Source organism: Pelophylax lessonae, assembly GCF_965119305.1.
Source record: "Pelophylax lessonae genome assembly, chromosome: 4".
NCBI lineage: Eukaryota > Metazoa > Chordata > Amphibia > Anura > Ranidae > Pelophylax > Pelophylax lessonae.
Genome location: NC_138771.1, coordinates 91,387,917 through 91,413,274, shown reverse-complemented (window position 1 = coordinate 91,413,274; position 25,358 = coordinate 91,387,917). Strand labels below are relative to the sequence as shown.

The following is a 25,358-nucleotide window of genomic DNA, read 5'->3' as shown; positions in this document are numbered from 1 at the left end:
TTCACTTTTAATGTATATATATATTTATATACACATTAATTAGCCATAACATTATGGCTACCCACCATCACTTGTCGAGGCATTGACTCCAGTAGAGCTCTGAAGTTACGGTGTGGTATCTGGATTCAAGCCATCAGTAGCAGATCACCTAAGTCCTGTAAGTTGTGAGGTTAGACCTCCATGGATAGGACATGTTGTTCCAGCATATCCCACAGATCCACGATCTGGAGAATTTGGAGGCCAAGTCAACATCTCAAACTCATTGTGGTCCCCAAACCATTCTTGAATTCACCAGACCAGGCCACCTTCTTCCATTGCTCCGTGGTCCAGTTCTGATGCTTACATGGCCATTGTAGGCACTTTTGGATGTGGACATGGGTTAGCATGGGCACCCTGACCAGTCTGTGACCTCTCAGCTCCATATGCGATGCACAGCATTAACCTTTTAAGCAATTTGAGTTACAGTAGCTCTTCTATTGGATCAGACTACACGGACAAGCCTTCGCTCCCCACATGCATCAATGAGCCTTGGCTGCCATGACCCTGTCACCGGTTTTCCTTGAAATGCTTTTGGTAGGTCTGACTACTTCAGACTGGGAACATCCCACAAGAGCTGCAGTTTTGTAGATGTTCTGACCTAGTCGTCTGGCCATTTCAATCTGGCTCTTGTTAAACTCATACTTACAGTACTCTTTCCCTTTTTTTTCTGCTCTCAACACATCAACTGTAAGAATATGTTCACTTGCTACCTAATATATCCCACCAAGTTTCAGATTCCATTGTAATGAAATAATCAGTGTTATTCACTTTACCTTTCAGTGTTCATAATGTTATGGCACAAGGCCATCTGAAAGACAGGAAAAACACCTACAGAATACCAGCAATAGTCCAGCAGCTGGTCAATGACTTATCACCTTCCTTTTCTTTCTGTGCACTCTCTCTTACCTTTCCTTACCTTACCGGGATGACTTGCTCCCTTCACATACATTTATTGGACTTCTATTGGTGCTGAGGAGAGGCTTCTTCATACGTAAACATGGACATTATAAAAAAGATGGTTACAGAAGAGTAGAAAATGGCCAGTAATTTCCACTTTACACGCATTACATTGCCACATACCCTTATTCAAGGTGGAGTCCGATCGATGGTCTGTTGCCCCAGTATTTCATATGCTTGTGTCCAGGTTATCACAAAATATTATTGCTCTGCCACATGCTGGAGCTTTCAAGCCATCCACTAGGAGCTTGAAAGAGTTCCTGAAAGGTTGGTTTTTCACCATTGTCTCTGGTTTTAGGGCTAGTTTTCACTTGTCTGGGTGGTCATAGCCCTCAACCCCCAATTGGAAATTTCAACTCTATAGATGTTTTCCAGTTATATCACAGAAATAAATTTCCTATTTAATTTTTCGTCCAGAGATAATTGTTCATATTGTCTCCTGACAAAATGCATGTTAAATGTCACTGTTTTATTTTAGGGACTATTTTATGCTGATTTTTTTCTGATTTTGTTCTTTATTCCTGCCGTTTCTATGGCCAATAGCCTTTTCTGTTGCATGACGGTTTCGCAGTCATCTGCTTCTCAGTATCTTCCCAGTGAGAACGTATCATGTGTAGTGTAGTGAAAAGGGTCGCATTTAGCACATATAGCAAATTCCTTGCACTAAATTTGATCTTTTCAGTACCTTAAGTAAAAAGGCCTTTTACTAGGAATAATTCCTTTTTCAAGGAGATTATTTTAAGAAGGTCCCATTTAGTATTTGGCAGTATGGGGTAATAATGCATGTGTTATTGACTGTAGTGACTGATCACCTGGGTATTATTCTATTTGTGATATAAATTAGACATAAAAATTATGTCTCCATTGAACAATATAAACATACATTTAAATGTACTGTATATGTTAATAATAATTTTACTTTATCCCAGATTTGACCCTATTCGAGTTGTCCAGCAGTTACGAGCATGCGGTGTGCTGGAAACAATCCGAATTAGTGCACAAAGCTATCCTTCCAGGTAATTAATTTCACATTACTTAAACACTTAACTTTAGCTATGAGCCATTAATTAATTAGAATTGTGTCTTTCTAGGTGGACATACATTGAATTTTATGGTCGCTATAGCATTCTCATGACACAGCAGGAATTGGCTTTGCATGATAAAAAGCAGATTTGCATGGTTGTATTGAAAAGATTAATCCAGGTATGTTCAATATATGATACAGTGGGGCTGATTTACCAAAGGCAGATAAGCTGTTCATTTTACAATGGAATTTGCACTTGGGAAGAGAATTTACTCTTAAAGTGGCAGTAAACTGCCACTGAAATAACAATTAGGTGAGCCCCCCTGCAGGGTTAAGTCATAAAGTACTAGTATGCACCGTACTAGTATACTAGTACTTTATGACAGACTTGCCTGTAAAGCGCATCCCGCCAGTGCAGCGCTGTCGCAGACCCCTGATGCTGCCATCTTCACCCGGTCTTCTTTCTGGGTTTGTGGGCTATAGCTGTATGAATGGCCAGATCCATGGGGATGTCACTCTTGCGCATGCATGCAAAGCTTACAAGTATGTCGTCACTTCAGAGCACATGCAACGATAATGTCATCAGCAGCATCTCTTGTGAATATCTCCTGAACAGTGCACATTTAGGAGATATTCAGAGTACCTGCAGGTAAGCCTTATTATAGACATACCTGTAGGTACAAGTTCAAAAGTGGAGTTTACATCCACTTTAACCACTTCAGTATATCTGCGTGGGGCGGCCCTCCTACATGTGATTTTGTGCACAGGGTCTGGGGCACATGTGCGCCGCTGCGACCCGCTGTGATTGGACACAGCGGGAGCCAATCAACTGGTCCGCCGAGACCCGCCGATCATTCACAGGAAAGGCAGAATGGCAGTCTGTCTATGTAAACAGGACAGACCACTTTTCTGTCAGAGACGAAGATGGAGATCTTGTGTTCCTGCTAAGCAGAAACACAGATTCCTGTCTTCCTCCAGTCAAGCCATCCCCCTCACAGTTATAAAGCACTCCCTAGGAGCACACTTAACCCTTTGATCGCCTCTGATGTTAACCTCTTCCCTGCCAGTGTCATTAGTATCGTGACAGTGCATTTTTTTATAGCACATAGCACTAATCACTGTATTGGTGTCACTGGTCCCCAAAAAAGTGTCAGTTAGGTGTCCAATTTGTCCGCCGCCATGTCGCAGTCCCGCTATAAATTGCTAATCACCGCCATTACTAGTAAAAAAAAAATAATAATAATTTTAATTCCATAAAAATATCCCATAGCTGGTAGACGCTATAAGTTTTGCGTAAACTAATCAATATACACCTATTGGGATTTTTTTTTACCAAAAATATGTAGCAGAATACATATTGGCCTAAATTGATGAATATATTTAATTTTTTTACATTTTTTATTTGGAATATTTTATAGCATAAAGTAAAAAATATTGTTTTTTTTTAATTCTCGCTCTTTGTTTATAGCGCAAAAAATAAAAACTGCAGGAGGTGATCACATACAACCAAAAAGAAAGCTCTATTTGTGGGGGAAAAAAGACATTAATTTTATTTGGGTTTCAGCGTCGCATGTCCACGCAATTGTCAGTTAAATTAATGTAGTGCCGTATTGCAAAAAATGGCCTGGTCCTAAAGGGGGGTAAACCTTCCGGGGCTTAGGTGGTTAACTTAGCAAATGTGGTAAAGCTTTACTGGCTTCCATCATTCAGTCATGTGCAAGCACAAATTATTTTTAATTTTTCTTTTACTTTGGGGGTAGCATGGGGAATATTTTTGGTTTATTATTTGCAAGTTTTTTTATTTTGCTTGCACGTGATTGGGTTTTCTTTGCAAAGTGAATTTTCACCACATTTAATAAGCTAAGGGAACATTCCCTTGCAAAGTTCCATATCCTTGCATAATAAACAGTCTATTTTCATTTTGTAAAACAACCAAGTGTTTGATTTTTTTCAGGTACATATAGATATGTTTTAGATATTATGTGTATTGAATGATCGGTTTCACAGATTTCATGGTAATTGTGTCGGAGTATTTAACAGTTCTAACTAGGTCAGCACTTTCAATGTAATCAGGTTTTTAACCAGTAGGTGGCCTACAAACCAAAGAAATATTATAGCAGAAATAGTTATAGCTCAGATTAATACAGTAGTTACTATAATAAGAATAGAATGTGTGTCTGCTCAGGGGCCTATGTTCACAGGGAGGCTGAAAAAATTCTGCACTTAAGCACCGTTTGTGTCAATTTCAATTTGCACATTTTAATCTTTTTGTAATTTAGGATTGTTAGCACTTTCGGATTTACTGACTTTTATGTGTGAATAAGCTTTATTTACAATGCATTCAAAAAGTATTCATCCTCCCTCCACTTTTTTCAATTCGGATATGCTGCAGCCTGATACTACAGTTGTTTAAATAAATTTTTCTCCTTAAGCTACACTCAGTACCCCATGATGACAAACTGAAAACAGAATTTTAGAAATGTTTGCAACTGTATGAAAAAGGAAAAACTAAAATATCACATTGGCATAAGTATTCAGACCCTTTGTAACAACACCTGAAATGTAGCTCAGGTGCCTCCCATTTCTCTTGATTGTTGCTGAGATGTCTCTACACTTTGACTGGAGTCCACTTGTGGAATATTAAATTGATTGAACATGATTTGGAAAGACACACACCTCTCCTCTATAAAAAGACTCACAGCTGACAATGCATACTGTATCAGAGCAAAAGCCATGAGGTCAAAGGGAACTACCCGCAGAGCTCAGAGACAGGTTTTTTGTAACGCACAGATCTTGGGAAGGCTACAAAAAAGTTCTACTGCACTGAAGGTTCTTAAGAGCATAGTGGCCTCCATAATCCTCAAATGGAAGAAGTTTATTGCAACCAGGACACTTCCAAGAGCTGGTCACCCGGCCAAACTGAGCAATCAGGGAAAATCAGCAATCAGGGGAGAAGGGCCTTAAGGCCCGTACACATGATCCGAAAATCGGATGAAAAATAACGCTTGTGAAAAGATCGGACGATAATCTGATTATTAGTACACAGCTTACAAGAGGCAATCATGACAGTTCGCCCGATATTATCCGGTCGTGCAAGCATAAAAATTTTGATCGTATTATAACACATCGTACGATAATCGTATTATCAGTATGTTGTTTGTCCGAAAAAAATGGTGAGCAGTAGACATCATTTCCCCTCACACGCTACGGCGTGGTTACGCATACCGGAAGCTTTTGAATCATCGTCCGAGAAAATTCGTATCGTAAGTAACCTCTCCCATTTGCGAATATAATTGAGAGTTCCTAGCAACCAAACAAAAACGAACAGAGCGTCGTCCGATTTTCGGATCGTGTGTACTGGGCATTAGTAAGAGAGACCTGATAGTCTCTTTGAACTACAGAGATCCTGTGTGGAGATAGAACAAAGTTCCTAGAAGGACAACCATCACTGCATCCCGCCACAGATCTGGGCTTTATGGCAGAGTGGCTAGACGAAACACTCTCTTCAGTGCAAAACACATGAAAGCTCGCTTGGAGTTTGCAAAAAAAGAACCTGAAAGACTCTTAGACTATGAGGAACCAGATTCTCAGGTCTGATGAAACAAAGATAGGGATGTTTGGCCTCAATTCTCAATGTTATGTCTAGAGGAAACCAGGCACAGTTCATCACATACCCAATACCATCCCAGCAATGAAGCATGGTTGTGGTAGCATTATGCTGTGGGGGTGTTTTTCAGCAGCAGGGACTGGGAGACTGTTCAGGGTTGAGGGAAAGCTGAATGGAGCAAAATACAGAGATATCCCTAATGAAAACCTGTTCTACAGCGCTCAGGATCTCAGAAAGGGCTGAAGGTTCGAACACCTTCCAACATGATGACGATCCTAAGCACACAGCCAGGACAAAACAGGAGTGGTTTAGGGACAACTCTGTGAATGTCCTAGAATCCTAAAGAAGAATGGCCCCCAATCCAGGTGTGCAAAGCCTGTCCGTTCATACCCAAAAAGATTCAAGGCTGTAATTGCTGCCAAAGGTGCCTAACAAGGTACTGAGTAAAGGGTCTAAAAACGAAAGTACATGTGATACCTCACTTTTTTCGTTTAATACATTTACAGACATTTGTAAAATTCTGTTTTCACTTTGTCAATAATGGGATATATTATATGGGGTAAATTGTGGGGTATAATAGTGTAGTATAATGAGAAAAAAAGAATTTAAACTGTGGTATCAGGCTGCAACATAGCAAAATTGAAAAAAGTGAAGGGGGTCTGAATATTTTATGTATGCACTGTGTGTGTGGGTATATATATATATATATATATATATATATATATACTGTATGTGTATATATATATATATATATTGTGACAGGAAGTCAGCTAAATCTGGGAATGTAGTCACAGGAAGGAGATACATTTCCACCTGATTGAGAAGTCCATTAATTAATTTAGGGTGTTGGCTACAGAGCTAGCCAGCAGGAAGTTGAAAGGCCTTCACCTGTTCAGAATGAGGGAGTTAAGGCTCTATAATTTGTTTAGAGAAAGTCCTATTGTTTGCTGCCTCCAGAAGCTGCATCCTGAAGCCATGTGGGCTGGGAGCAGGAGGACAGTCAGCGTGTGCCTCCCGACAGGATGTGTGGGCCTGGGAGAAGACCCCCCGGAGTGATGTGTGCCCGGGACGGTAACCAAGGGTGAATACGTCTCAAAGGTGAGAAGACGAACTGTTGATTTGAAAGAAACAAAGGACTGTGTTGCCCTGTGAAGCTATTATAAAAGGACTATTGAGTGTCCGCTGTAGGACAAGGAAGTCTGCCCGACGGTAGGTTGGAGACAGACACTTAGGCAGGTTCCAGTTGTGAGAAGGTAGCCGCCCACAGAGGCAAGGATTTATTTTCTGTTTTATTTTATTTTGGATGTTTTGCTGCATACAGCCTGGTGAAGAAAACACCATTTAATAAACCACACTGTTTGTTTGCAAGCACTTGTCGGCTACCTCTCTGGGAAAACGCACCCCCCAAGGGGTCATCCACACCCGCCACCGAGCTAATCCCTTACATATGGTGGAGGTATGCAGTGGGCAGAAGCGAAGATCCCTGCAAGGAAGTGCAAATGTTTGATGAACTTTGTCTGGTGCATGAGATTGCACAATCTATGTGTGCAGGAGAGAAGATCCTGACAGAAAATAAATCCTTGCCTCTGTGGGCGGCTACCTTCTCACAACTGGAACCTGCCTAAGTGTCTGTCTCCAACCTACCGTCGGGCAGACTTCCTTGTCCTACAGCGGACACTCAATAGTCCTTTTATAATAGCTTCACAGGGCAACACAGTCCTTTGTTTCTTTCAAATCAACAGTTCGTCTTCTCACCTTTGAGACGTATTCACCCTTGGTTACCGTCCCGGGCACACATCACTCCGGGGGGTCTTCTCCCAGGCCCACACATCCTGTCGGGAGGCACACGCTGACTGTCCTCCTGCTCCCAGCCCACATGGCTTCAGGATGCAGCTTCTGGAGGCAGCAAACAATAGGACTTTCTCTAAACAAATTATAGAGCCTTAACTCCCTCATTCTGAACAGGTGAAGGCCTTTCAACTTCCTGCTGGCTAGCTCTGTAGCCAACACCCTAAATTAATTAATGGACTTCTCAATCAGGTGGAAATGTATCTCCTTCCTGTGACTACATTCCCAGATTTAGCTGACTTCCTGTCACAATATATATATATATATATATATATATATATATATATATATATGCACAGTAAAAAAAAAAGTGAGTACACCCTTCACATTTTTGTAAATATTTTATTATATCTTTTCATGGGACAACACTGCAGAAATGACACTTTGCTACAATGTAAAGTAGTGAGTGTACAGCTTGTATAACAGTGTAAATTTGCTGTCCCCTCAAAATAACTCAACACACTTTGTGCCATTAATGTCTAAACCGCTGTCAACAAAAGTAAGTATACCCCTAAGTGAAAATGTCCAAATTGTGGCCACCATTATTTTCCAGCACTGCCTTAACCTTCTTGGGCATTGAGTGCACCAGAGTTTCACAGGTTGCCACTGGAGTCCTCTTCCACTCCTTCATGATGACATCACAGAGCTGGTGGATGTTAGAGACCTTGTGCTCCTCCACCTTCTAATTGAGGATGCCCCACAGATGCTCAATAGGGTTTAGGTCTGGAGACATGCTTGGCCAGTCCATCACCTTTACCCTCAGCCTCTTTAGCAAGGCAGTGGTCGTTTTGGAGGTGTGTTTGGGGTCGTTATCATGTTGGAATACTGCCCAGTCTCCAAAGGGAGGGGATCATGCTCTGTTTCAGTATGTCACAGTACATGTTGGCATTCATGGTTCCCTCAATGAACTGTATTTCCCCAGTGCCTGCAGCACTCATGCAGCCCCAGACGATGATACTCTCACCACCATGCTTGACTGTAGGCAAGACACACTTGTCTTTGTACTCTTCATCTGGTTGCCACCACACACGCTTGACACCATCTGAACCAAATAAGTTTATCTTGGTCTCATCAGACCACAGGACATGGTTCCAGTAATCCATGTCCTTCGTCTGATTGTCTTCAGCAAACTGTTTGCAAGCTTTCTTGTGCATCATCTTTAGAAGAGGCTTCCTTCTCTGGGATGACAGCCATGCAGACCAATTTGATGCAGAGTGCGGCGTATGGTCTGAGCAATGACAGGCTGACCCCCCCACCCCTTCAACCTCTGCAGCAATGCTAGCAGCACTCATAAGTCTATTCCCAAAGACAGCCTCTGGATATGAGGCTGAGCACTTGTATTCCACTTCTTTGGTCGACCATGGCGAGGCCTGTTTTGAGTGGAACCTGTCCTGCTAAACCACTGTATGGTCTTGGCCACCGTGCTGCAGCTCAGTGTCAGGGTCTTGGCAATCTTCTTATAGCCTAGACCATCTTTATGTAGAGCAACAATTATTTTTTTTTTTTTTTCAGATCCTTAGAGAGTTCTTTGCCATTAGGTGCCATGTTGAACTTCCAGTGACCAGTATGAGAAAGTGAGAGCAATAACACCTAATTTAACACACCTGCTCCCCATTCACACCTGAGACATTGTAACACTAATGAGTCACATGACACTGGGGAGGGAAATGGCTAATTTGGCATATATACTGTGTATATCCTACCCACATATACAGTATTTTGTGATACTGCTCTTAACAGTCTCATTGTGTACATGAATTTCAGACTCAGGAATGTCTTTCAGGTGCTTACTGAGAAAAAATACTTGTGTTTGAAATACCTTCACATTGACCTGTATGAAAGTACAAAAAAGCACAGCAACTCCACACAGGGCACAAACAAGTGTGTACAATTCTATAAATTTAAATGTAAGCATTGCATTGCAGATTGTTCATTATCATTTCACAAACTCTTGTCAGAAGTAAAATGCTTGACCTTGACTAACGGTCTGCAGAATTATTGCTGCCAGCTGGGCACAAATCATAATTAATTATTAACAACTCAATAAACAGTCCATGTGAATTTATTTTATTTCACAGACTGTATTTTAAATATATGGTTTACCTAAAGAACACCATTATTGTTGTCAGGAGTATTTACAGGTTAAACTGTGTCTTGCTATGAAACTAGTCCTTATTAGGCTTCATGTACACTGGCCTATTTGCCCCAGTGCATGAGATCCTGGCGTTTGGTGCGGAAGGAAAGCACAGGTGCACCATACAGCACCGCTGTTAGCAACCTGTAAAACTCTGAGAGGCTGAAAGCTGCTGCTATTGGACGGTGCGCTTGAGTAATGTGAACATTCCAGGCAGTATGCACCCAGGAATGCAGACTACTTTTGTTCTGGGCATTCATCCCTTGGCTCACACTGCTCTAAATGTTAATAGCACTCCGTACCCAACTAAAGGGAAAATATCTGACAGGGAATGGTTATCTCTAAATCACTACTCCTTCAGTACTTTTGCTCAACTTTCTTTTCTTTAAAGACTTGCATATGATGGCACTACCAATGGTGGTTTTGGTGGCAAAATAGTCCTTCACTCTTACAGTTTGTCTGTTTTTGGTCTCACCTTGTTTTCAGGACTCCAACCAGTATGTGTTTGGAAAGACTAAAATCTTCTTCAGAGCTGGCCAAGTGGCATACTTAGAAAAACTAAGATCTGATAAGCTAAGAAATGCCTGTGTCACAATCCAGAAGAATATGCGAGGCTGGGTGCAACGCAAGAAGTTCCTGCGTGCTAGAAATGCCGCCATTGTCATACAGCAGTATGTCAGAGGACAGAGGGCCGTCAGGTAAACCCAATTTTAAATGACTTCAAAGCCAACCATAGCACCCAACCAGATTTGTGTTTTCATTTTTATGAGTGTTGATTGTAAATTGAAAGCTCCTACATGTTTTGTGCATGATTGTAAAACATCACGTAAAGAAGAAACCCACCTTTTGCAAAGAAAAAATAAATTGCCCATTTTGCAAATAGCATAAATGGACATATATTATTCTTTTGCATTCAAACCTGCAAAGCATTTTAGTGGCAATCAATGGATCCTGGGTGCAATGTGATGCTCCTGCAGATTATTCCTCCAGCTGAGGTCTGTATAGAGGTACCAACCTTCTGTTAGGGGTTGGAGGAAGAACCATTGGGCTACAGCTGCAGTGATGTCACCACACTTGTGCTCCATTAAGAACTACAATGCCTCTATTGCAGGGGCTGTGCATGCTGACCATGTTTCATGTTACCCCCTCAATATGGGTGTAATGTAAAATACGATCAGAAAAGTGGAGTTACCTCTTAATAACCTGGAGGAAATGAGAATTCTGCATGGCAACATCAATAAGTATAGTCTAAACTTAAATTAGTTTTTTTAAATTTATTTCTAGGCAAGCAATAACTGCAACTGCCATTAAACACACCTGGGCTGCCATCATCATTCAGAAATACTCCCGAGGTTTTCTAGTCCGCCGTATTTACCAGCTTATACTAGTAGCTGCTGTGACCATACAAGCATACACACGAGGTTACTTGGCTAGAAAGAAGTATCGCAAGGTAAGTTTATGAGACTGTCCTCAAATGTATCGGCTGGCAACATGTTTTCCATTGATATGATAGAGATTTTTAGAGATTTCATTCTTATTATCTATTATTAGAACTCTAATTATCTTTGTTACTTTGAGTTACTTTGAGTGTGTGATTGACCATCCTCTACAATAGCTGGAGAGGACAGGGATGAGGAAATACCTAGCAAGGAGGAGAAAAGAGATTTAAAAATCCCCTTCGTATTGGTGGTGTTGCCAAGGGCTGGACAATTATTATATATACTAGCAAAAGTGTGCCCATTCCAGAAGGGTGAGGATATTACACACCGTGCTAAAGATTTGTTTTAGCAGAATAGTATGGTAAGGGTATGACAGCCGCCAGTATATGATGCACAGGATCGAGGAGAGTATGACCAATGATATACTGTAAGTGCGGGAGAGGAGGGCAGGGAAATGAGAGTGGGCAGAATGTGCAAAAAAGGAGTCCAGAGGGTATGACAGCAGGCAGTAAGTATAGAGAAGCAGTACAAAGGGTGCAACAGTGGGAAGTATGTGCAAGAGAAGAGTCCAGAGTGTATGATAGTGGGCAATATGTGCAGATCAGCAGTAAAACGAGTATGCCAGTAGGCAGTATGTGCAGGTAAGGAGTACAGAGAGAATGACAGTGGGCATTATGTGTGGATTAGGAGTACAGCGGGTAGAATAGCAGGCAGTATGTACAGGTAAGGATTTATCAGACAGGTAACCCCACACTAACATGTCTAATCTGTTCTGGAGCATTAGGAATAATTTTGAACTTACTTTATTTTGATAATCTTTAACAATCATAATAATTTCCTTTAAAAGATGCGTGAGGAGCACAAGGCATTGATTCTACAGAAGTATGCACGTGCTTGGCTTGCACGGCGGAGGTTCCAGAACATCAGGCGCTTTGTAATGAACATTCAACTGTCCTATAGGGTGCAGAGACTGCAGAAGAAGCTTGAAGATCAGGTAGCATTTTCTGTTAATTTGAGAGTCTACCATTTCAGTTTTCATAGAATGTCTATAAAAACCACGAACAATGGTGTGCATTTCTTAAAGGCAGGAGGTTTTTATCTTAATGCATTCTATGCAATATGATAAAAAGCCTTCTGTGTGCAGCAGCCCCCCTAATACCTGAACCCATCCCTATCCAGTGATGTTGGATAAGAGACTCAGCTGCCCGAGACCCCTCCTCATTGGCTGAGATGGTAGTGCGGTGCGATTGGCTCCAGCTGTTGTCAACTAAAGTCAGTGAGCCAATGAAGAGAGAGGGGGCGGGGCCGGGCCAGGTGGCAACTCTGTGTGTCCATTCACACTTGGTTTGGGTGCCCCTATAGCAAAGCTGCTTGCTGTGGGTGCACTCGGCAGGAGGGAGGGGCCAGGAGTGCCAAAGAGGGACCCGAGAAGAGGAGGATCAGAGCTGCTCTGTGCAAAACCAACTGCACAGAGCAGGTAAGTATAACATGTTTGTTATTTTTAACAAAAAATAAATAAAAATTGAGACTTTACAATCACTTTAAGAGCCCATTCACACTGCCGCGACTTGTCAGGCGACTTGACAGCCCGACAAGTCGCGGTCCCTCGCGGTCCATTGACTGCTACAGGACCCGTTCTAATACGAGCGACACAAGTCACTCCGACTTAGAAAAAGGTTCCTGTACTACTTCAGGGCGATCTCGGAGCGACTTGCATAGACATTCATTATATGAAGTCCGTGCAAGTCGTGTGCAAGTCGCGGTGCACGGGACTGACAAGTCGCCTCCCGAAGTAGTGCAGAGTCGTGTCGCCATAGTGTGAACGGACTCTAAGGATCTGCAAGTTAGAAACCTCACACTAAACCTACTATTGATGACCTGCAAATATAATCAGTGTAGACTTGTGGGATTATTAAAAAACTGTACATTATTGTAAAACCCCATCCAAAACTAAATTCTAAAGGCTTTGGCTATATACAATACTCAAACAAATCACTTTGAAAACACATCAGATCTCAATGAGGAATAATCTCATGTTGGATATCTATACTGATATGGATTGGGTAATGTGTTAGGAACAAAAGGATGCCGCAAAATTATCATCCTACTGAGAGCTGAATTCAAAGACACCCTGAAAAACAAAGTGAAAAAATTATGCAGCAGGCTAGTCCATTTTGCTGAAATTTCATTGCAGCCATTCAAAATGGTACCCAGTAGTTTGTATGGCCCCCATGTGCTTGGATGCAAACCTGACACTGTCGTGGCATACTCCTAATGAGATGACGGATGGTGTCCTGGGGTATTTCCCAGATCTGGACCAGGGCATTACTGAGCTCCTGAACAGACTGAGGTGCAACCTGGCGGCGTCAGATGGACCAAAACATAATGTTCCAGAGGTCTTCTATTGGATTTAGGTCAGGCGAGTGTGGGGGCCATTTAACCGCTTGCCGACTGCTCACAGTATATTTACTGCGGCAATCAGCCCCTCACAGGCAGAGTGACGTAGGTCTACGTCGCTCGCCTGTGAGGCTCTGGGGAGCGAGCGCGCGCCCGCGGAGGCGCGCTCCCGCTCCCGCGCGGTCACGGACCCCCCCGCGCGTGTGCCCAGCGGACCCGATGTCCGCCGGTCACTCGGCGATCGGCGGGGGAGAGGGAGAATGTCAGGCAGCTTGTGTAAACAAGCCACCTGTCATTCTCCTCGCTGTAAAAACACTGATCACATGGATCTACTATGTAGATCCGTTGATCAGTGTCCTTACAGCTCAAGCCACAGCCAATCACAGTAGAAAGCACGCCCCTAGGGATACACACAGCCCCTCCCTCCCAAATAAAGTTAACCCCTTCACTACCAGTGTATTTTTACAGTAACAGTGCATATATATATAGCACTGATTACTGTAGAAATGTCACTGGTAACCCCAAAAGTGTCAAAAATGTCAGTCAAGGGTCCGATCTGTCCGCCCCAATGTCGCAGTACCGCAAAAAAAATCGCAGATCACCGCCATTACACGTTAAAAAAAAACACCAAAAATGACAGAAATCTTTCCCTTTGTTAGTAAACGCAATAACTTTTGCGCAAACCAATCAAAATACGCTTTTTGCGATTTTTTTTACCGAACATAGGTAGCATAAAACAAATTGGCCGAAAATTTAAAAAAATTTTGATTTGTACATTTCTTTTTTTGGGGAATTTCATATAAAAAAATGTGAAAAATATTGTTATTTTTGCAAAATGTATGCTCTTTTTTTGTTTATAGCGCAAAAAGTAAAAATCGCACGGGTGATCAAATACCACCAAAAGAAAGCTCTGTTTGTGGGAAAAAAAGGACGCCAAATTCGTTTAGATACAGCGTCGCACGACCGCGCAATTGTCTGTTAAAATCACGCAGTGCCGAATCGCAAAATACCCCCTGGTCGTTTAGCAGGAAAATCCTCCGGGGCTTAAGTAGTTAATGGTATCAATTCCTTCATCCTCCAGGAACTGGCTACATACTCTCCCCACATGAGGCCGGGTATTGTTGTGCACCAGGAGGAACCACTGCACCAGCGTAGGGTCTGACAATGGGTCCAAAGATTTCATCCTGATACTTAATGGCAGTCAGGATGCCATTGTCTAGCCTGTAGAGTTCTGTGTGTCCCTCCATAGATATGCCTCCAAAGACCATCACTGACCCACCACCAAACTGGTCATGCTAAACGATGTTACAGGCAGCATAACATTTTTCACAGCTTCTCCAGACCTTTTCACATCTGTCACATGTGCTCAGGATGAACCTGCTCTCACCTGTAAAAAGCACATGGTGCCATTGGCAGATCTGACAATTCTGGTGTTCAATGGCAAATGCCAATCGAGCTCCACAGTGACGGGCAGTGAGCAAAGGGCCTACTAGAGGATGTCGAGCCATCAGGCCACCCTTGTGAAATTGGTTTCTGATTGTTTGGTCAGAGACATTTACACCTGTAGCCTGCTGAAGGTAATTTTGTAGGGTTCTGGCAATGCTCACCCTGTTCCTTCTTACACAAAGGAGCAGATACCGGTCCTGCTGATGGGTTGAGGACCTTCTTTGGCCCTGTCCAGCTCACCTAGAGTAACTGTCTGTCTCCTGGAGTCTTCTCTATGCTCTTGAGACTGTGCTGGGAGACACCACAAACCTTCTGGCAATGGCACATATTAATGTGCCATCCTGGTGGAGTTGGACTGCCTGTGCAACCTCTATAGGGTCCAGGTATTGCCTCATGTTACCAGTGGTGACACTGACCCTAGCCAAATGCAAAACTAGTGAAAAACAGTCAGAAAAAAGGAGTAGGGAAGAAAAATTTCAGTGGCCTCCACCTGTAAAACCATTCCTGTTTTGGAGGTCCCCTCATTGTTGTCCATCTAGTGCACCTGTTGTTAATTTCATTAAAACCAAAGCAGCTAGATATGATTAACAACCCCCTCTGCTACCTAACTGACCAGATCAATATCCCAGGAGTTTAATTGACTCAATGCTATACTCTGATTAAAAAGTGTTCCTTTATTTTATTTTTTTGAGCAGTGTATATAATATATATATTCATGTGCCTTTACACGCACATGAACTTTAATGGCATCCCAGTCTTTATTGAGTTGCCCCACCCTTTGCAGCTATAACAGCTTCTGCTCTTCTGGGAAGGCTGTCCACAAGGTTTAGGAGTGTGTCAATGGGAATGTTTGACCATTCTTCAAGAAGCGCATTTGTGAGGTCAGGCATTGATGTTGGATGAGAAGGCTAATTCATCCCAAAGGTGTTCTATGGGGTTGAGGTCAGGACTCTGTGCAGGCCAGTCAAGTTCCTCCACCCCAAACTCGCTCATCCACGTCTTTATGGACCTTGCTTTGTGCACTGGTGCACAGTCATGTTGGAACAGGAAGGGGCCATCCCCAAACTGTTACCACAGTGTTGGGAGCATGAAATTGGCCAAAATGTCTTGGTATGCTGACGCCTTAAGAGTTCCCTTCACTGGAACTAAAGGACCAAGCCCAACCCCTGAAAAACAACTCCACACCATAATCCCCCCTCCACCAAATTATTTCGACCAGAGCACAAAGCAAGGTTCATAAAGACATGGATGAGTGAGTTTGGGGTGGAGGAACTTGACTGGCCCATGTCCTGACCTCAACCGAATAGAACAGCTTTGGGATGAATTAGAGTGCAGACTGCGAGGCAGGCCTTCTTGTCCAACATCAGTGCCTGACCTCGTGCTTCTGGAAGAACATATATATATATATATATATATATATATATATATATATATACTTAAACATTGCATAGGTAAATGCCTTAAAGTACATGTAAACCCTCACCTTGTAAAACAACCCATTGAGTTTTAAATAGAAATGAAATGCAACATGTGTGTATACATATTTAAAAAAAAAAAAAATACCTTCTTTTCCCCTATTTTATAAGTTCTCATTACAGCCAGGGAACTGACCACACTAAGTAATTATGCCTAGTGTGGCCAGTTCTTAATAGAAAAGCACAGGAACACCAGGGATTTCACACAAAGGAAGCAATACAAAGAGAACAGGATACATTTTCACACGAGTACATGCTACAGCAGGCACTTATCAAGAATATAAAATTTTGGATTTACATATTTTTTACTTTTACTGGGTATAGTTTGCTTTAGATGCTTTAAGCGTATTCATACCAGTACTGCAAATACCGTTTCAGAACAAAGAAAACCATGGATTAGTGGAAAGATTGACTAGTTTGGCTTCCACTCACTCACATGACGTTGATAAACTTCATAAACTCGAATCAGATCTGGAAAAATCCGTTACGCAGTTGAAGTCACAGGAGGAAAAGGGGAAGAAATACAGAGATGACACTGAACAGGTCAGTGCCCTTTGTTCTTTATAACATCGCTCTTCTATATAGCAGTGTGATACGGTAGCTGAAGGGAGCAATGTACTTTGTCTTCATTGTGGCATGTTTTTTCATGTCAATAGTTATTCTGCCACTAGAGGGCACACTTATCCTCATGTCAGACAGCATTTGTGTATACCATTTAAATGCAAGGCTTTGCTTATCATACACACACGTCTTTCTATATAATCCAACTGAAATGAATCTGTTTTTGTGAATAAATTGTAATGGCCTGGGACTGGATGTCGGATGATTTCACCAGCTTTGTATTTGGTCATTGTCTAGATATATAGATGTGATAAATAAGTTTGATAACTATATGTTTCCATATTTAGCCATATATATATGCAGAAACAGGACAAATAGGATTCTTGCCCATATAGCTGGATCATACATATACATATACATATAGCTGTACATTGCCTTGAAAAAGTATTTATACCCCTCGAAATTTTCCACATTTTGTCATGATACAACCAAAAACCTAAATGTATTTTATTGGGATTTTATGTGAAAGACCAACACAAAGTGGCACATTGTGAAGTGAAAAAAAAATGATAAATCGTTTTCAACATTTTTTTACGAGTAAATATGTGAGAAGTGTGGTGTACATTTGTATTCAGCCCCCTTTACTCTGATACCCCTAACTAAAATCTAGTGGAACCAATTGCTTTCAGAAGTCACCTTATTAGTAAATAGAATCCACCTGTGTGTAATTTAATCTCAGTATAAATACTGCTGTTCTGTGGAGCCCTCAGAGGTTTTTTTTAGAGAACCTTCGTGAGCAAACAACGTCATGAAGGCCAAGGAACACACCAGACAGGTCAGGGATAAAGTTGTGGAGATGTTTAAAGCAGGGTTAGGTTATAAAAAAAAAGATCCCAAGCTTTGAACATCTCACGGAGCACTGTTCAATCCACAGAATATGTCCACAGGACAACTATTAGTTGTGCACTCCACAAATCTGCCCTTTATGGAAGGGTGGCAAGAAGAAAGCCATTGTTGAAAGAAAGCCATAAGAAGTCCTATTTGCAGTTTGAAAGAAGCCATGTGGGGGACACAGCAAACATGTGGAAGAAGGAGCTGTGGTCAGATCAGACCAAAATTTAACCTAAAAGCAAAACGTTATGTGTGGTGGAAAACTAACACTCCACATCACCCAGAACACATGATGAAACATGGTGGGGGCAGCATCGTGTTGTGGGGATGCTTGGGGCAGGGAAGTTGGTCAGAGTTGATGGGAAGATGGATGGAGCCAAATACAGGGCAATCTTAGAAGAAAATCTGCTACAGTCTGAAAAAGACTTGAAACTGGGCCAGAGGTTCACCTTCCAGCAGGACAACGACCGTAAACCTACAACCAGAGCTAAAATGGAATGTTTTAGATCAAAGCATATTTATGTGTTAGAATGGCATAGCTAAAGTCCAGACCTAAATCCAATTGAGAATCCGTGGCAAGACTTGAAAATTGCTGTTCACAGACACTCTCCATCCAATCTGACAGAGCTTGAGCTATTTTGCAAAGAAGAATGAGCAAAAATGTCACTCTCTAGATGTGCAAAGCTGGTAGAGACATCCCCAAAAAGACTTGCAGCTGTAATTGCAGCAAAAGGTGGTTCTACAAAGTACTGACTCAGGGGGCTGAATACAAATGCACGCCACAATTTTCAGATATTTATTTGTAAAAAATGTGAAAACCATTTATCATTTTCCTTCCACTTCACAATTATGTGCCACTTTGTGTTGGTCTATCACTTGGTGTAAGGAAAATATTTCAACAGAATGACACTTAGGGCTCTTAATTGAGACACACTATGGGGGATATGCTTTCTTCATATTTCATGTCTGAGGTTTACAACCACTTTAGTTTTCAATGAGCTCTCAAACCACTGTAATGCAGGTAAAATCATACTTGCACCATTTTTCCAACACTGTGCACGGAGTGTTCACATTTGTGTGGTGGTGCGCTATAACGCAGTGCTTTGGCATACCATTAAAAATTAATGTGCAATGCACTTATACCTGTGCACTAAGGAACATTGCACTCCCACATGTTGTACTGTGGGGGAGATTTACTAAAACTAGAGTGCAAAATCTGGTGCGGCTCTGCATAGAAACCAATCAGCTTCCAGGTTTTATTGTCAAAGCCTAATTGAACAAACTGAAGTTAGAAGCTGATTGGCTACCATGCATTCGCGGGGCTCTTGATTTAGTAAATCTCCCCCACTGTGTTTTACTTTGGAAAGAATAAGTAATTCCCTGGATGTTTTATCATCACTGTGATTGTGTGAATTTCTCTCTTGTATTAGAAAATATCAAAACTACAAGCTCAGAACGCAGATCTTCAGGAACATAAGCAAAGACTGGAGACCCAACTAGAGAAAACAACCCAAGAGATGAAGGGTAACGAGTTTTCAGACTAATAGAACTTTTATATTATTGCTAGGTTTGCAGATATAATCAAAGCTTGTGCTGCTTTTTCTTTCTGCACAGATAAAATGAATGAACTTACCAGCCAGCTGTTTACAGATGTTGAGAAAGAGGGAAAGCAAAGAGTGTATGTATAGCTCATTTCATATGTGATGACTGCTTTCTTATCATGAATAAAGAAACAAACTGGGCTCCCTTGTTGAAGGGCATGCTCTGAAGGGTTATGGAAGTGGAGCTAATTTCACATACAATTTTTACCTACTTAGATTTTTTGTAGGTTGCTTTTAATAATGTTTTCATTAAAGGAATACTAAAATCACATTAATTTCAGAAAGTATTAATAAAGAGAATGAATCACTCACTCAAAACACTGAATTAGTGTTAATAAATATTTTTCTTCTTTGTGTGTGCAAAAGTAAAAGAACACATCCCTGGGCACCCTTTACATGTGCATGTTCCAGGGATGGACCTGGCCTCTTGCTGGTGTAGATTTTAGCTATGCATTCTGCCCATCATTTATGGTTACATTCTATCTGACCTGCATCTAGAACAGTAATCAGGCAACTGATCAGAACAGCTAAAGTCTGCACCATCGGTAACGAGCAGGGAGGAACATGCTCATCTAAAGGGATGTTGGGGTTGTGTTTTTAAATTCAGGCTCATCGCCCATCATCACTTACACTCTCTGCTGTCATTGCATCTAAATGCATGCCTATAAAGGGAGATATTGAGAGAGCAGAATAAATTGTAGACATAAATTACATTATTGCAGATGGGGATCTCTAATGGCTTGTTTCCAGTTTTCTGAGTTTTCTGGCACGGTTCGGTTCGGTACGGTACGCTATTTATGCCGTTTCCATTATGAATGGTACCCTAATTCCGAACCGTACCGTACCACTTTTTTGGTACCCTTTCATTGGGGTACCAAGCACATTAGTACCGTACCAACAGGGTGGAGCTACACTCTGCAGAACTTTGACAGAGAATCGTCTATCACAGCTTTCCTGCTACACCACGCCTATCATGAAAGGGTACTATTGGCAGTGGAAACGCAATGTGTAACGTTCCGAACCGTACCGTACTGAACCGAACCATACCGTACCACTCAGTGGAAACGAGGCATAAGGTACTTGTGGGGATTTAATGTACACAGATTTTTAAAGGGACAGGATTAAACAACTAAGAATTGAAACTTGAAGCATATATGTATTTTTAAATACATTTTTTTATAGCATTATAATAGTAAATATGTCATATTTTAAAATTCCCAAAGTCACCTGCAGGACATATATGTGTTACAGAGGGGGCTTTCTTTTTGGATCATAGATATTGGTTTAGGTGTAACATGTCGGGCGGGGATTTATGTTGTTTTTTTTTTTTTTTTTTTTTGTTTTTTTTTCATAGGAAGCTTGAAAAACATTTTGAAATCCAGAGAAAAGATTATGAAAAACAGATAAAACAACTGAAGGAGGAGATTGAGATCCTGAAAGGAAAAAACAAAAAGCTAGTGAAAGAGGTAGAGGAACAGACAGCCCATAATGATGAACTTATACTGCAAGTAGCTCAGCTCTCTAACCAGGCAAAGGTAAGAAAAGGTCAAGTCCTGATGTCAGTCTATGGGGTTGATTTACTAAAGGCAAATAGACTGTTCACTTTGCAAGGAAAGTTTGCCTATAGCTTAATAAATGTGGTGGAAATTCGCTTTGCAAAGAATACCAAAATATATGCAAGAAAAATGAAAAAAAATAAAATAAAACTGTACTTTTGCTTGCTCATGATTGGATGATTGAAGTCAGCAGAGCTTAACCTCATTCACCTCATTTCACTAAGCTAAGGGAAAATTCCCACGCAAGGCAAATATACTGTGCACTGAAAGTGCACTTTAAGTGCATTTGCTCTGGATCTGAGGGGAAGCTCTGCTGGTTTCAATCATCCAATCATGTACAAAAATGCTGTTTTGTTTATTTTCCCTGCATGGGATTGAGTATTCTTTGCAAAGTGAAGTTTTACCGCATTTACTAAGCTTTGGAGCAAGTACACTTGCAGTGCACAGTATATTTGCCTTTAGTAAATCAACTCCTATGTGTTACACCCTTCCTATTGAATGCACTACATGGATGTATGAAATTGCAATCTATCTATAATGTTCTAGACAGAATTCCAACACACTACTACTTTGTTCTACTTTGTTGTTATGTATTTAAACGACCCTGTAGCAATATATATATATATATATATATATATATATATATATATATATATATATATATATATATATATATATATACAGTATCTCACAAAAGTGAGCACACCCTCACATTTTTGTAAATATTTATTATATTTTTTCATGTGACAACACAGCACTGTATAACAGTGTAAATTTGCTGTCCCCTCAACATCCCCCCAAGGCACTGCCCCCTTTATACCCCCCCCCCCCCCACAACACTGTCCCCCCTCACATTCCCCACACAACACTGTCCCCCCTTTCACCCCCCCCCCCACACAACATTGTCCTCCTTCAATTCCCCCCCTCCCCCAGCACTGCCCTCTTCACATTCCCCCTACAGCACTGCCCCCTTTATACCCCCCCAGCACTGCCCCCTGTACATGACCCCCCCTCCTCCCACACACAGCACTGCCTCCTTTACATGACCCCCCCTCCTCCCACACACAGCACTGCCTCCTTTACATGACCCCCCCTCCTCCCACACACAGCACTGCTCCCTTTACTTGACCCTGCTCCCCATCCTTCACAAGTCCACAGCCATGTCCTTTCCTCCCTTCACTCTCCTACCTTAAACAGAGTGGAGAGAAGGGGGCGAGACAATCCTGAAATGAATGTAGAGGCACAGCAGCACTGGATGGGGTGCAGGAGCTGCCAGGTTAAGCTTTCATATTAGCAGCCAATCACCTCCTGGTTAATGTGAAAAGTTAGTTTAGGCAGCTGCCTCTCTACAGGCAGTGCTAGTCCCGCCCCCAGTTCAGAATTGTCCCGCCTCCCGCCGTCCGCTCTGCTCTGTAATGACAGCGGCGGAGGCTGGGGGACAAAATCATCACCTAAATGGCGTGGGCGCGGCGGTCCAGATAGGGCAGTAGCTTGGGCCAGACGCAGACGGCGGGCCACCATTTAGTGATGCCCGATATAGAACCTCCCTTCAAATAATATTCATAAGCACAGAAACCTAAAAAAGTATGGTACAAAAAGACAGTAGTATCCAATTACTTCCCCCTGTGCTTGGGATGTTGTCCAGATGAAGGCAAAGCCTCAATATATTTCGTGGGGTGCCCTGCATCTTCAGGAGGTGAGGGAAGCTAGATAATCATGATTCATAGTAAAAACAATATTATAAATCAAAAAGAATAATAATAGAAATTGTAATGTATCTGGTGATGGAGTCTGAAGCGCAGAGGTAGGCCTCTCTTACAGCTCTGGCTCAAGAGCCCTGGTAAGGCATGGGAGTGCTGAAGCACAGAGTGGCATGAGTGCCTATAAAACCTTCTCCCAGCACATGCAGATGTGCGTTGTGATGTGCAAAGACAAGTGGGGTGCACATAGGCGGTAGGACCAGGCTGGAGGCAAGCATGAGTCCACTGGTGCTGATGCGGGTATGTGGGCAAGGACAAGGTTAGACAGTCCAGGTTGGCAATGTTTGAGCAGATAGAGAAGCAGACGGCAGGCAGCAGGGTAGTCAGGAACTGGGCCGCGGTCAGTAACAGCAAGGCAGATCATCCAGGGGAGCAGGCAGAAGAGTAGTCCAGAGGCAAGCCAGGGGTAGGTACGGGCAGCATTTGGGTAGGTTCAGGTACAGCAGGGGTCAGTAACAGAGGATCAAATACAGGAACAGATGCTCAGGAGTGGATAAGACCAAACTGCACTGACCGAATGACATAGACAGTTAAAATAGCCTGCCTGGCACCAATGCGCACCAGCTGCATGACCACGGCAGGAGTTTTCAGGTTACTGCACATACGAAAATGCAAACGTCTTCCCAGACAGAAATACTAAACATAATACAAATTATACCATAGGCTCACCAATAGCATGTAGATCCTCCAACATTGAGAGAGGAAGCAAGTAAGGCTGATAAACAGAATGCTTATCCCTGTGGGCAGGTATGGACACCAGATAAGTCGGCATGCCTAAATGCTAAAAGGTATATGAGCATAACTTATTCTATGAACTACATACAAATCAAATATATAAATACATTCAGTCACAATGCCACTATCAAGAAAGGGGGAGACAAGAAAAAAGCAACACACCTTCCAAAAAAAGAAGACGAAACCAAGACTTGCCATGTATAGTGTTATTAAACAAACAAGAGAAGAGGGCGCTAAAGTATATGGACCCACCATAATCCAAAAGGGGGATATCTGCTATATGACAGGACCAGCCAGCAAGAAAAAAACTGACAAAAAACCCATTCAATAAAGTCAGAGTATCAAAGGGAAGAGCAAAGGGAGAGTCAAAATTCACTACATCCAATTACATCCAAGGAGCAAGGATAACACTCAAGAAACCCAGATAGGTGGCATGCCCAGGAATCAGCAGTCCCAAAGTCATCGAACAAGCAATATGAGTAAAACAGCAATAATTAGCCCAAGGATATAAAAAGGTTCAATCACAATATGGGAACACCACATCTACATAACCCATCTCATACGATAATGTGTCTCTGCTAATCCAGCTTCTCTCACCAAAAGAAAACCCCCTACATAGCCGACAGCCGCCTGGTATATTCCCCCCGTGGGAAAGACTGCCTACAATGCAGGTCCCTATTCTTGTGTGCGGCGTCTGAGCTTGATTGAATTAAGAACTGGAGAATTTGGAGGCCAAGTCAACTTGTTGTTGTGTTCCTCAGACCATTCTTCCATTACTCAGTGATCCAGTTTTGATGCTTATGTGCCCTTTGTAGCTGCATTTGACTGTGGACATGGGTCAGTATGGGCACCCTGATTGGTCTTCGGCTACACAGCCCCATACACAACAAACTGGGATGTATTGAGTGTTACATCCATTAGGGGATTTTGCATGGGAATAGTGTCATAACTGCTGTAACAATTACAGAGATGAAAAGTCCATGCCTATCGAGACACAGGGGAGCAAAGGTTTGCTTCCAATGAGACACAAAGGGGGCCCCCTTGGTGGACTACCACTGTACTACTTAGGTGAGATGGGCTGCCTGGTAGTACCTATGGAGAAGGTGCAGGCCCAGACATCCTTATAGCTTGGGTCTTTGTAAGATTGTTTTAGCCACTCGCGGGAAGGTACCCTTCCAGACAAAATGTAAGATTAGCCTCTGCATTACTGGAAGCCAATAGGATGGAATAGGGATAGGCAAGACTTGGGCAAGGTAAAGAAAGTTGTGTAACATCATCATATTCAGAGCCATGACCCTACCTTGTGGGAGTTGTTTTAAACAAATGTTTGTGCTGGTTCACTACAAACATTAAAGATATTTAAAAAGCTTAGATAATGTGGTCAGTGCAGCCAATAATTCTCTGTGAAATCCTGTCACATTTGCAGGTATCTAAATGTGTAAAAAAGCATAGATAATGATATGTTGAAACAGGAATAAATGTAATCCCATTACATGCATCACATACACTGATCAGTACTTGCCCCTTACTGGGGTGTATGAATTTGAAGGACATTACCTCCTGTAAAAAAAAAAAAAAAATGTTGTTGTTTGTAACTTTTTTTCTGGAGTAATTCCAACATTTTCAAAAGCAAACCCACTCTATGTAAGGACCGGTTACAAATTGTGCTTTCACTGCTTTTAACAAAGACAGAAACTGCACACCTACTCCCGCCTATTCCAGGACGAACTAGCGAGCGTGAGGAATGTTACATTTCTGCCCCGCATTGCTGCCAGGAATTGTAGATATTGTCCTTGTGCATCAGAAGATTCCCCTCGGCAACATGAGTAAATCAGCAAGGGAATTTCCATTATATAATCAGCTTGTTAGGTGAAAGAACCTTCCTTCC

The 25,358-nt window shown here is 42.0% G+C and overlaps 1 protein-coding gene across 2 annotated transcripts in view; it reads left to right on the top strand.

Moving 5' to 3' along the window:
- MYO5C (myosin VC) overlaps positions 1-25,358 on the top strand; it is a 231,607-nt gene that overhangs the window by 141,927 nt on the left and 64,322 nt on the right. For both annotated transcript variants that reach the window (XM_082256678.1, XM_082256677.1), the window contains exons 17-25: positions 1,926-2,012; positions 2,088-2,199; positions 10,096-10,307; positions 10,894-11,059; positions 11,896-12,042; positions 16,745-16,909; positions 19,249-19,342; positions 19,433-19,496; positions 20,774-20,954. In XM_082256678.1, coding sequence (XP_082112804.1) covers positions 1,926-2,012; positions 2,088-2,199; positions 10,096-10,307; positions 10,894-11,059; positions 11,896-12,042; positions 16,745-16,909; positions 19,249-19,342; positions 19,433-19,496; positions 20,774-20,954 — 1,228 coding nt within the window. The remainder of the gene's footprint in view (positions 1-1,925; positions 2,013-2,087; positions 2,200-10,095; positions 10,308-10,893; positions 11,060-11,895; positions 12,043-16,744; positions 16,910-19,248; positions 19,343-19,432; positions 19,497-20,773; positions 20,955-25,358) is intronic.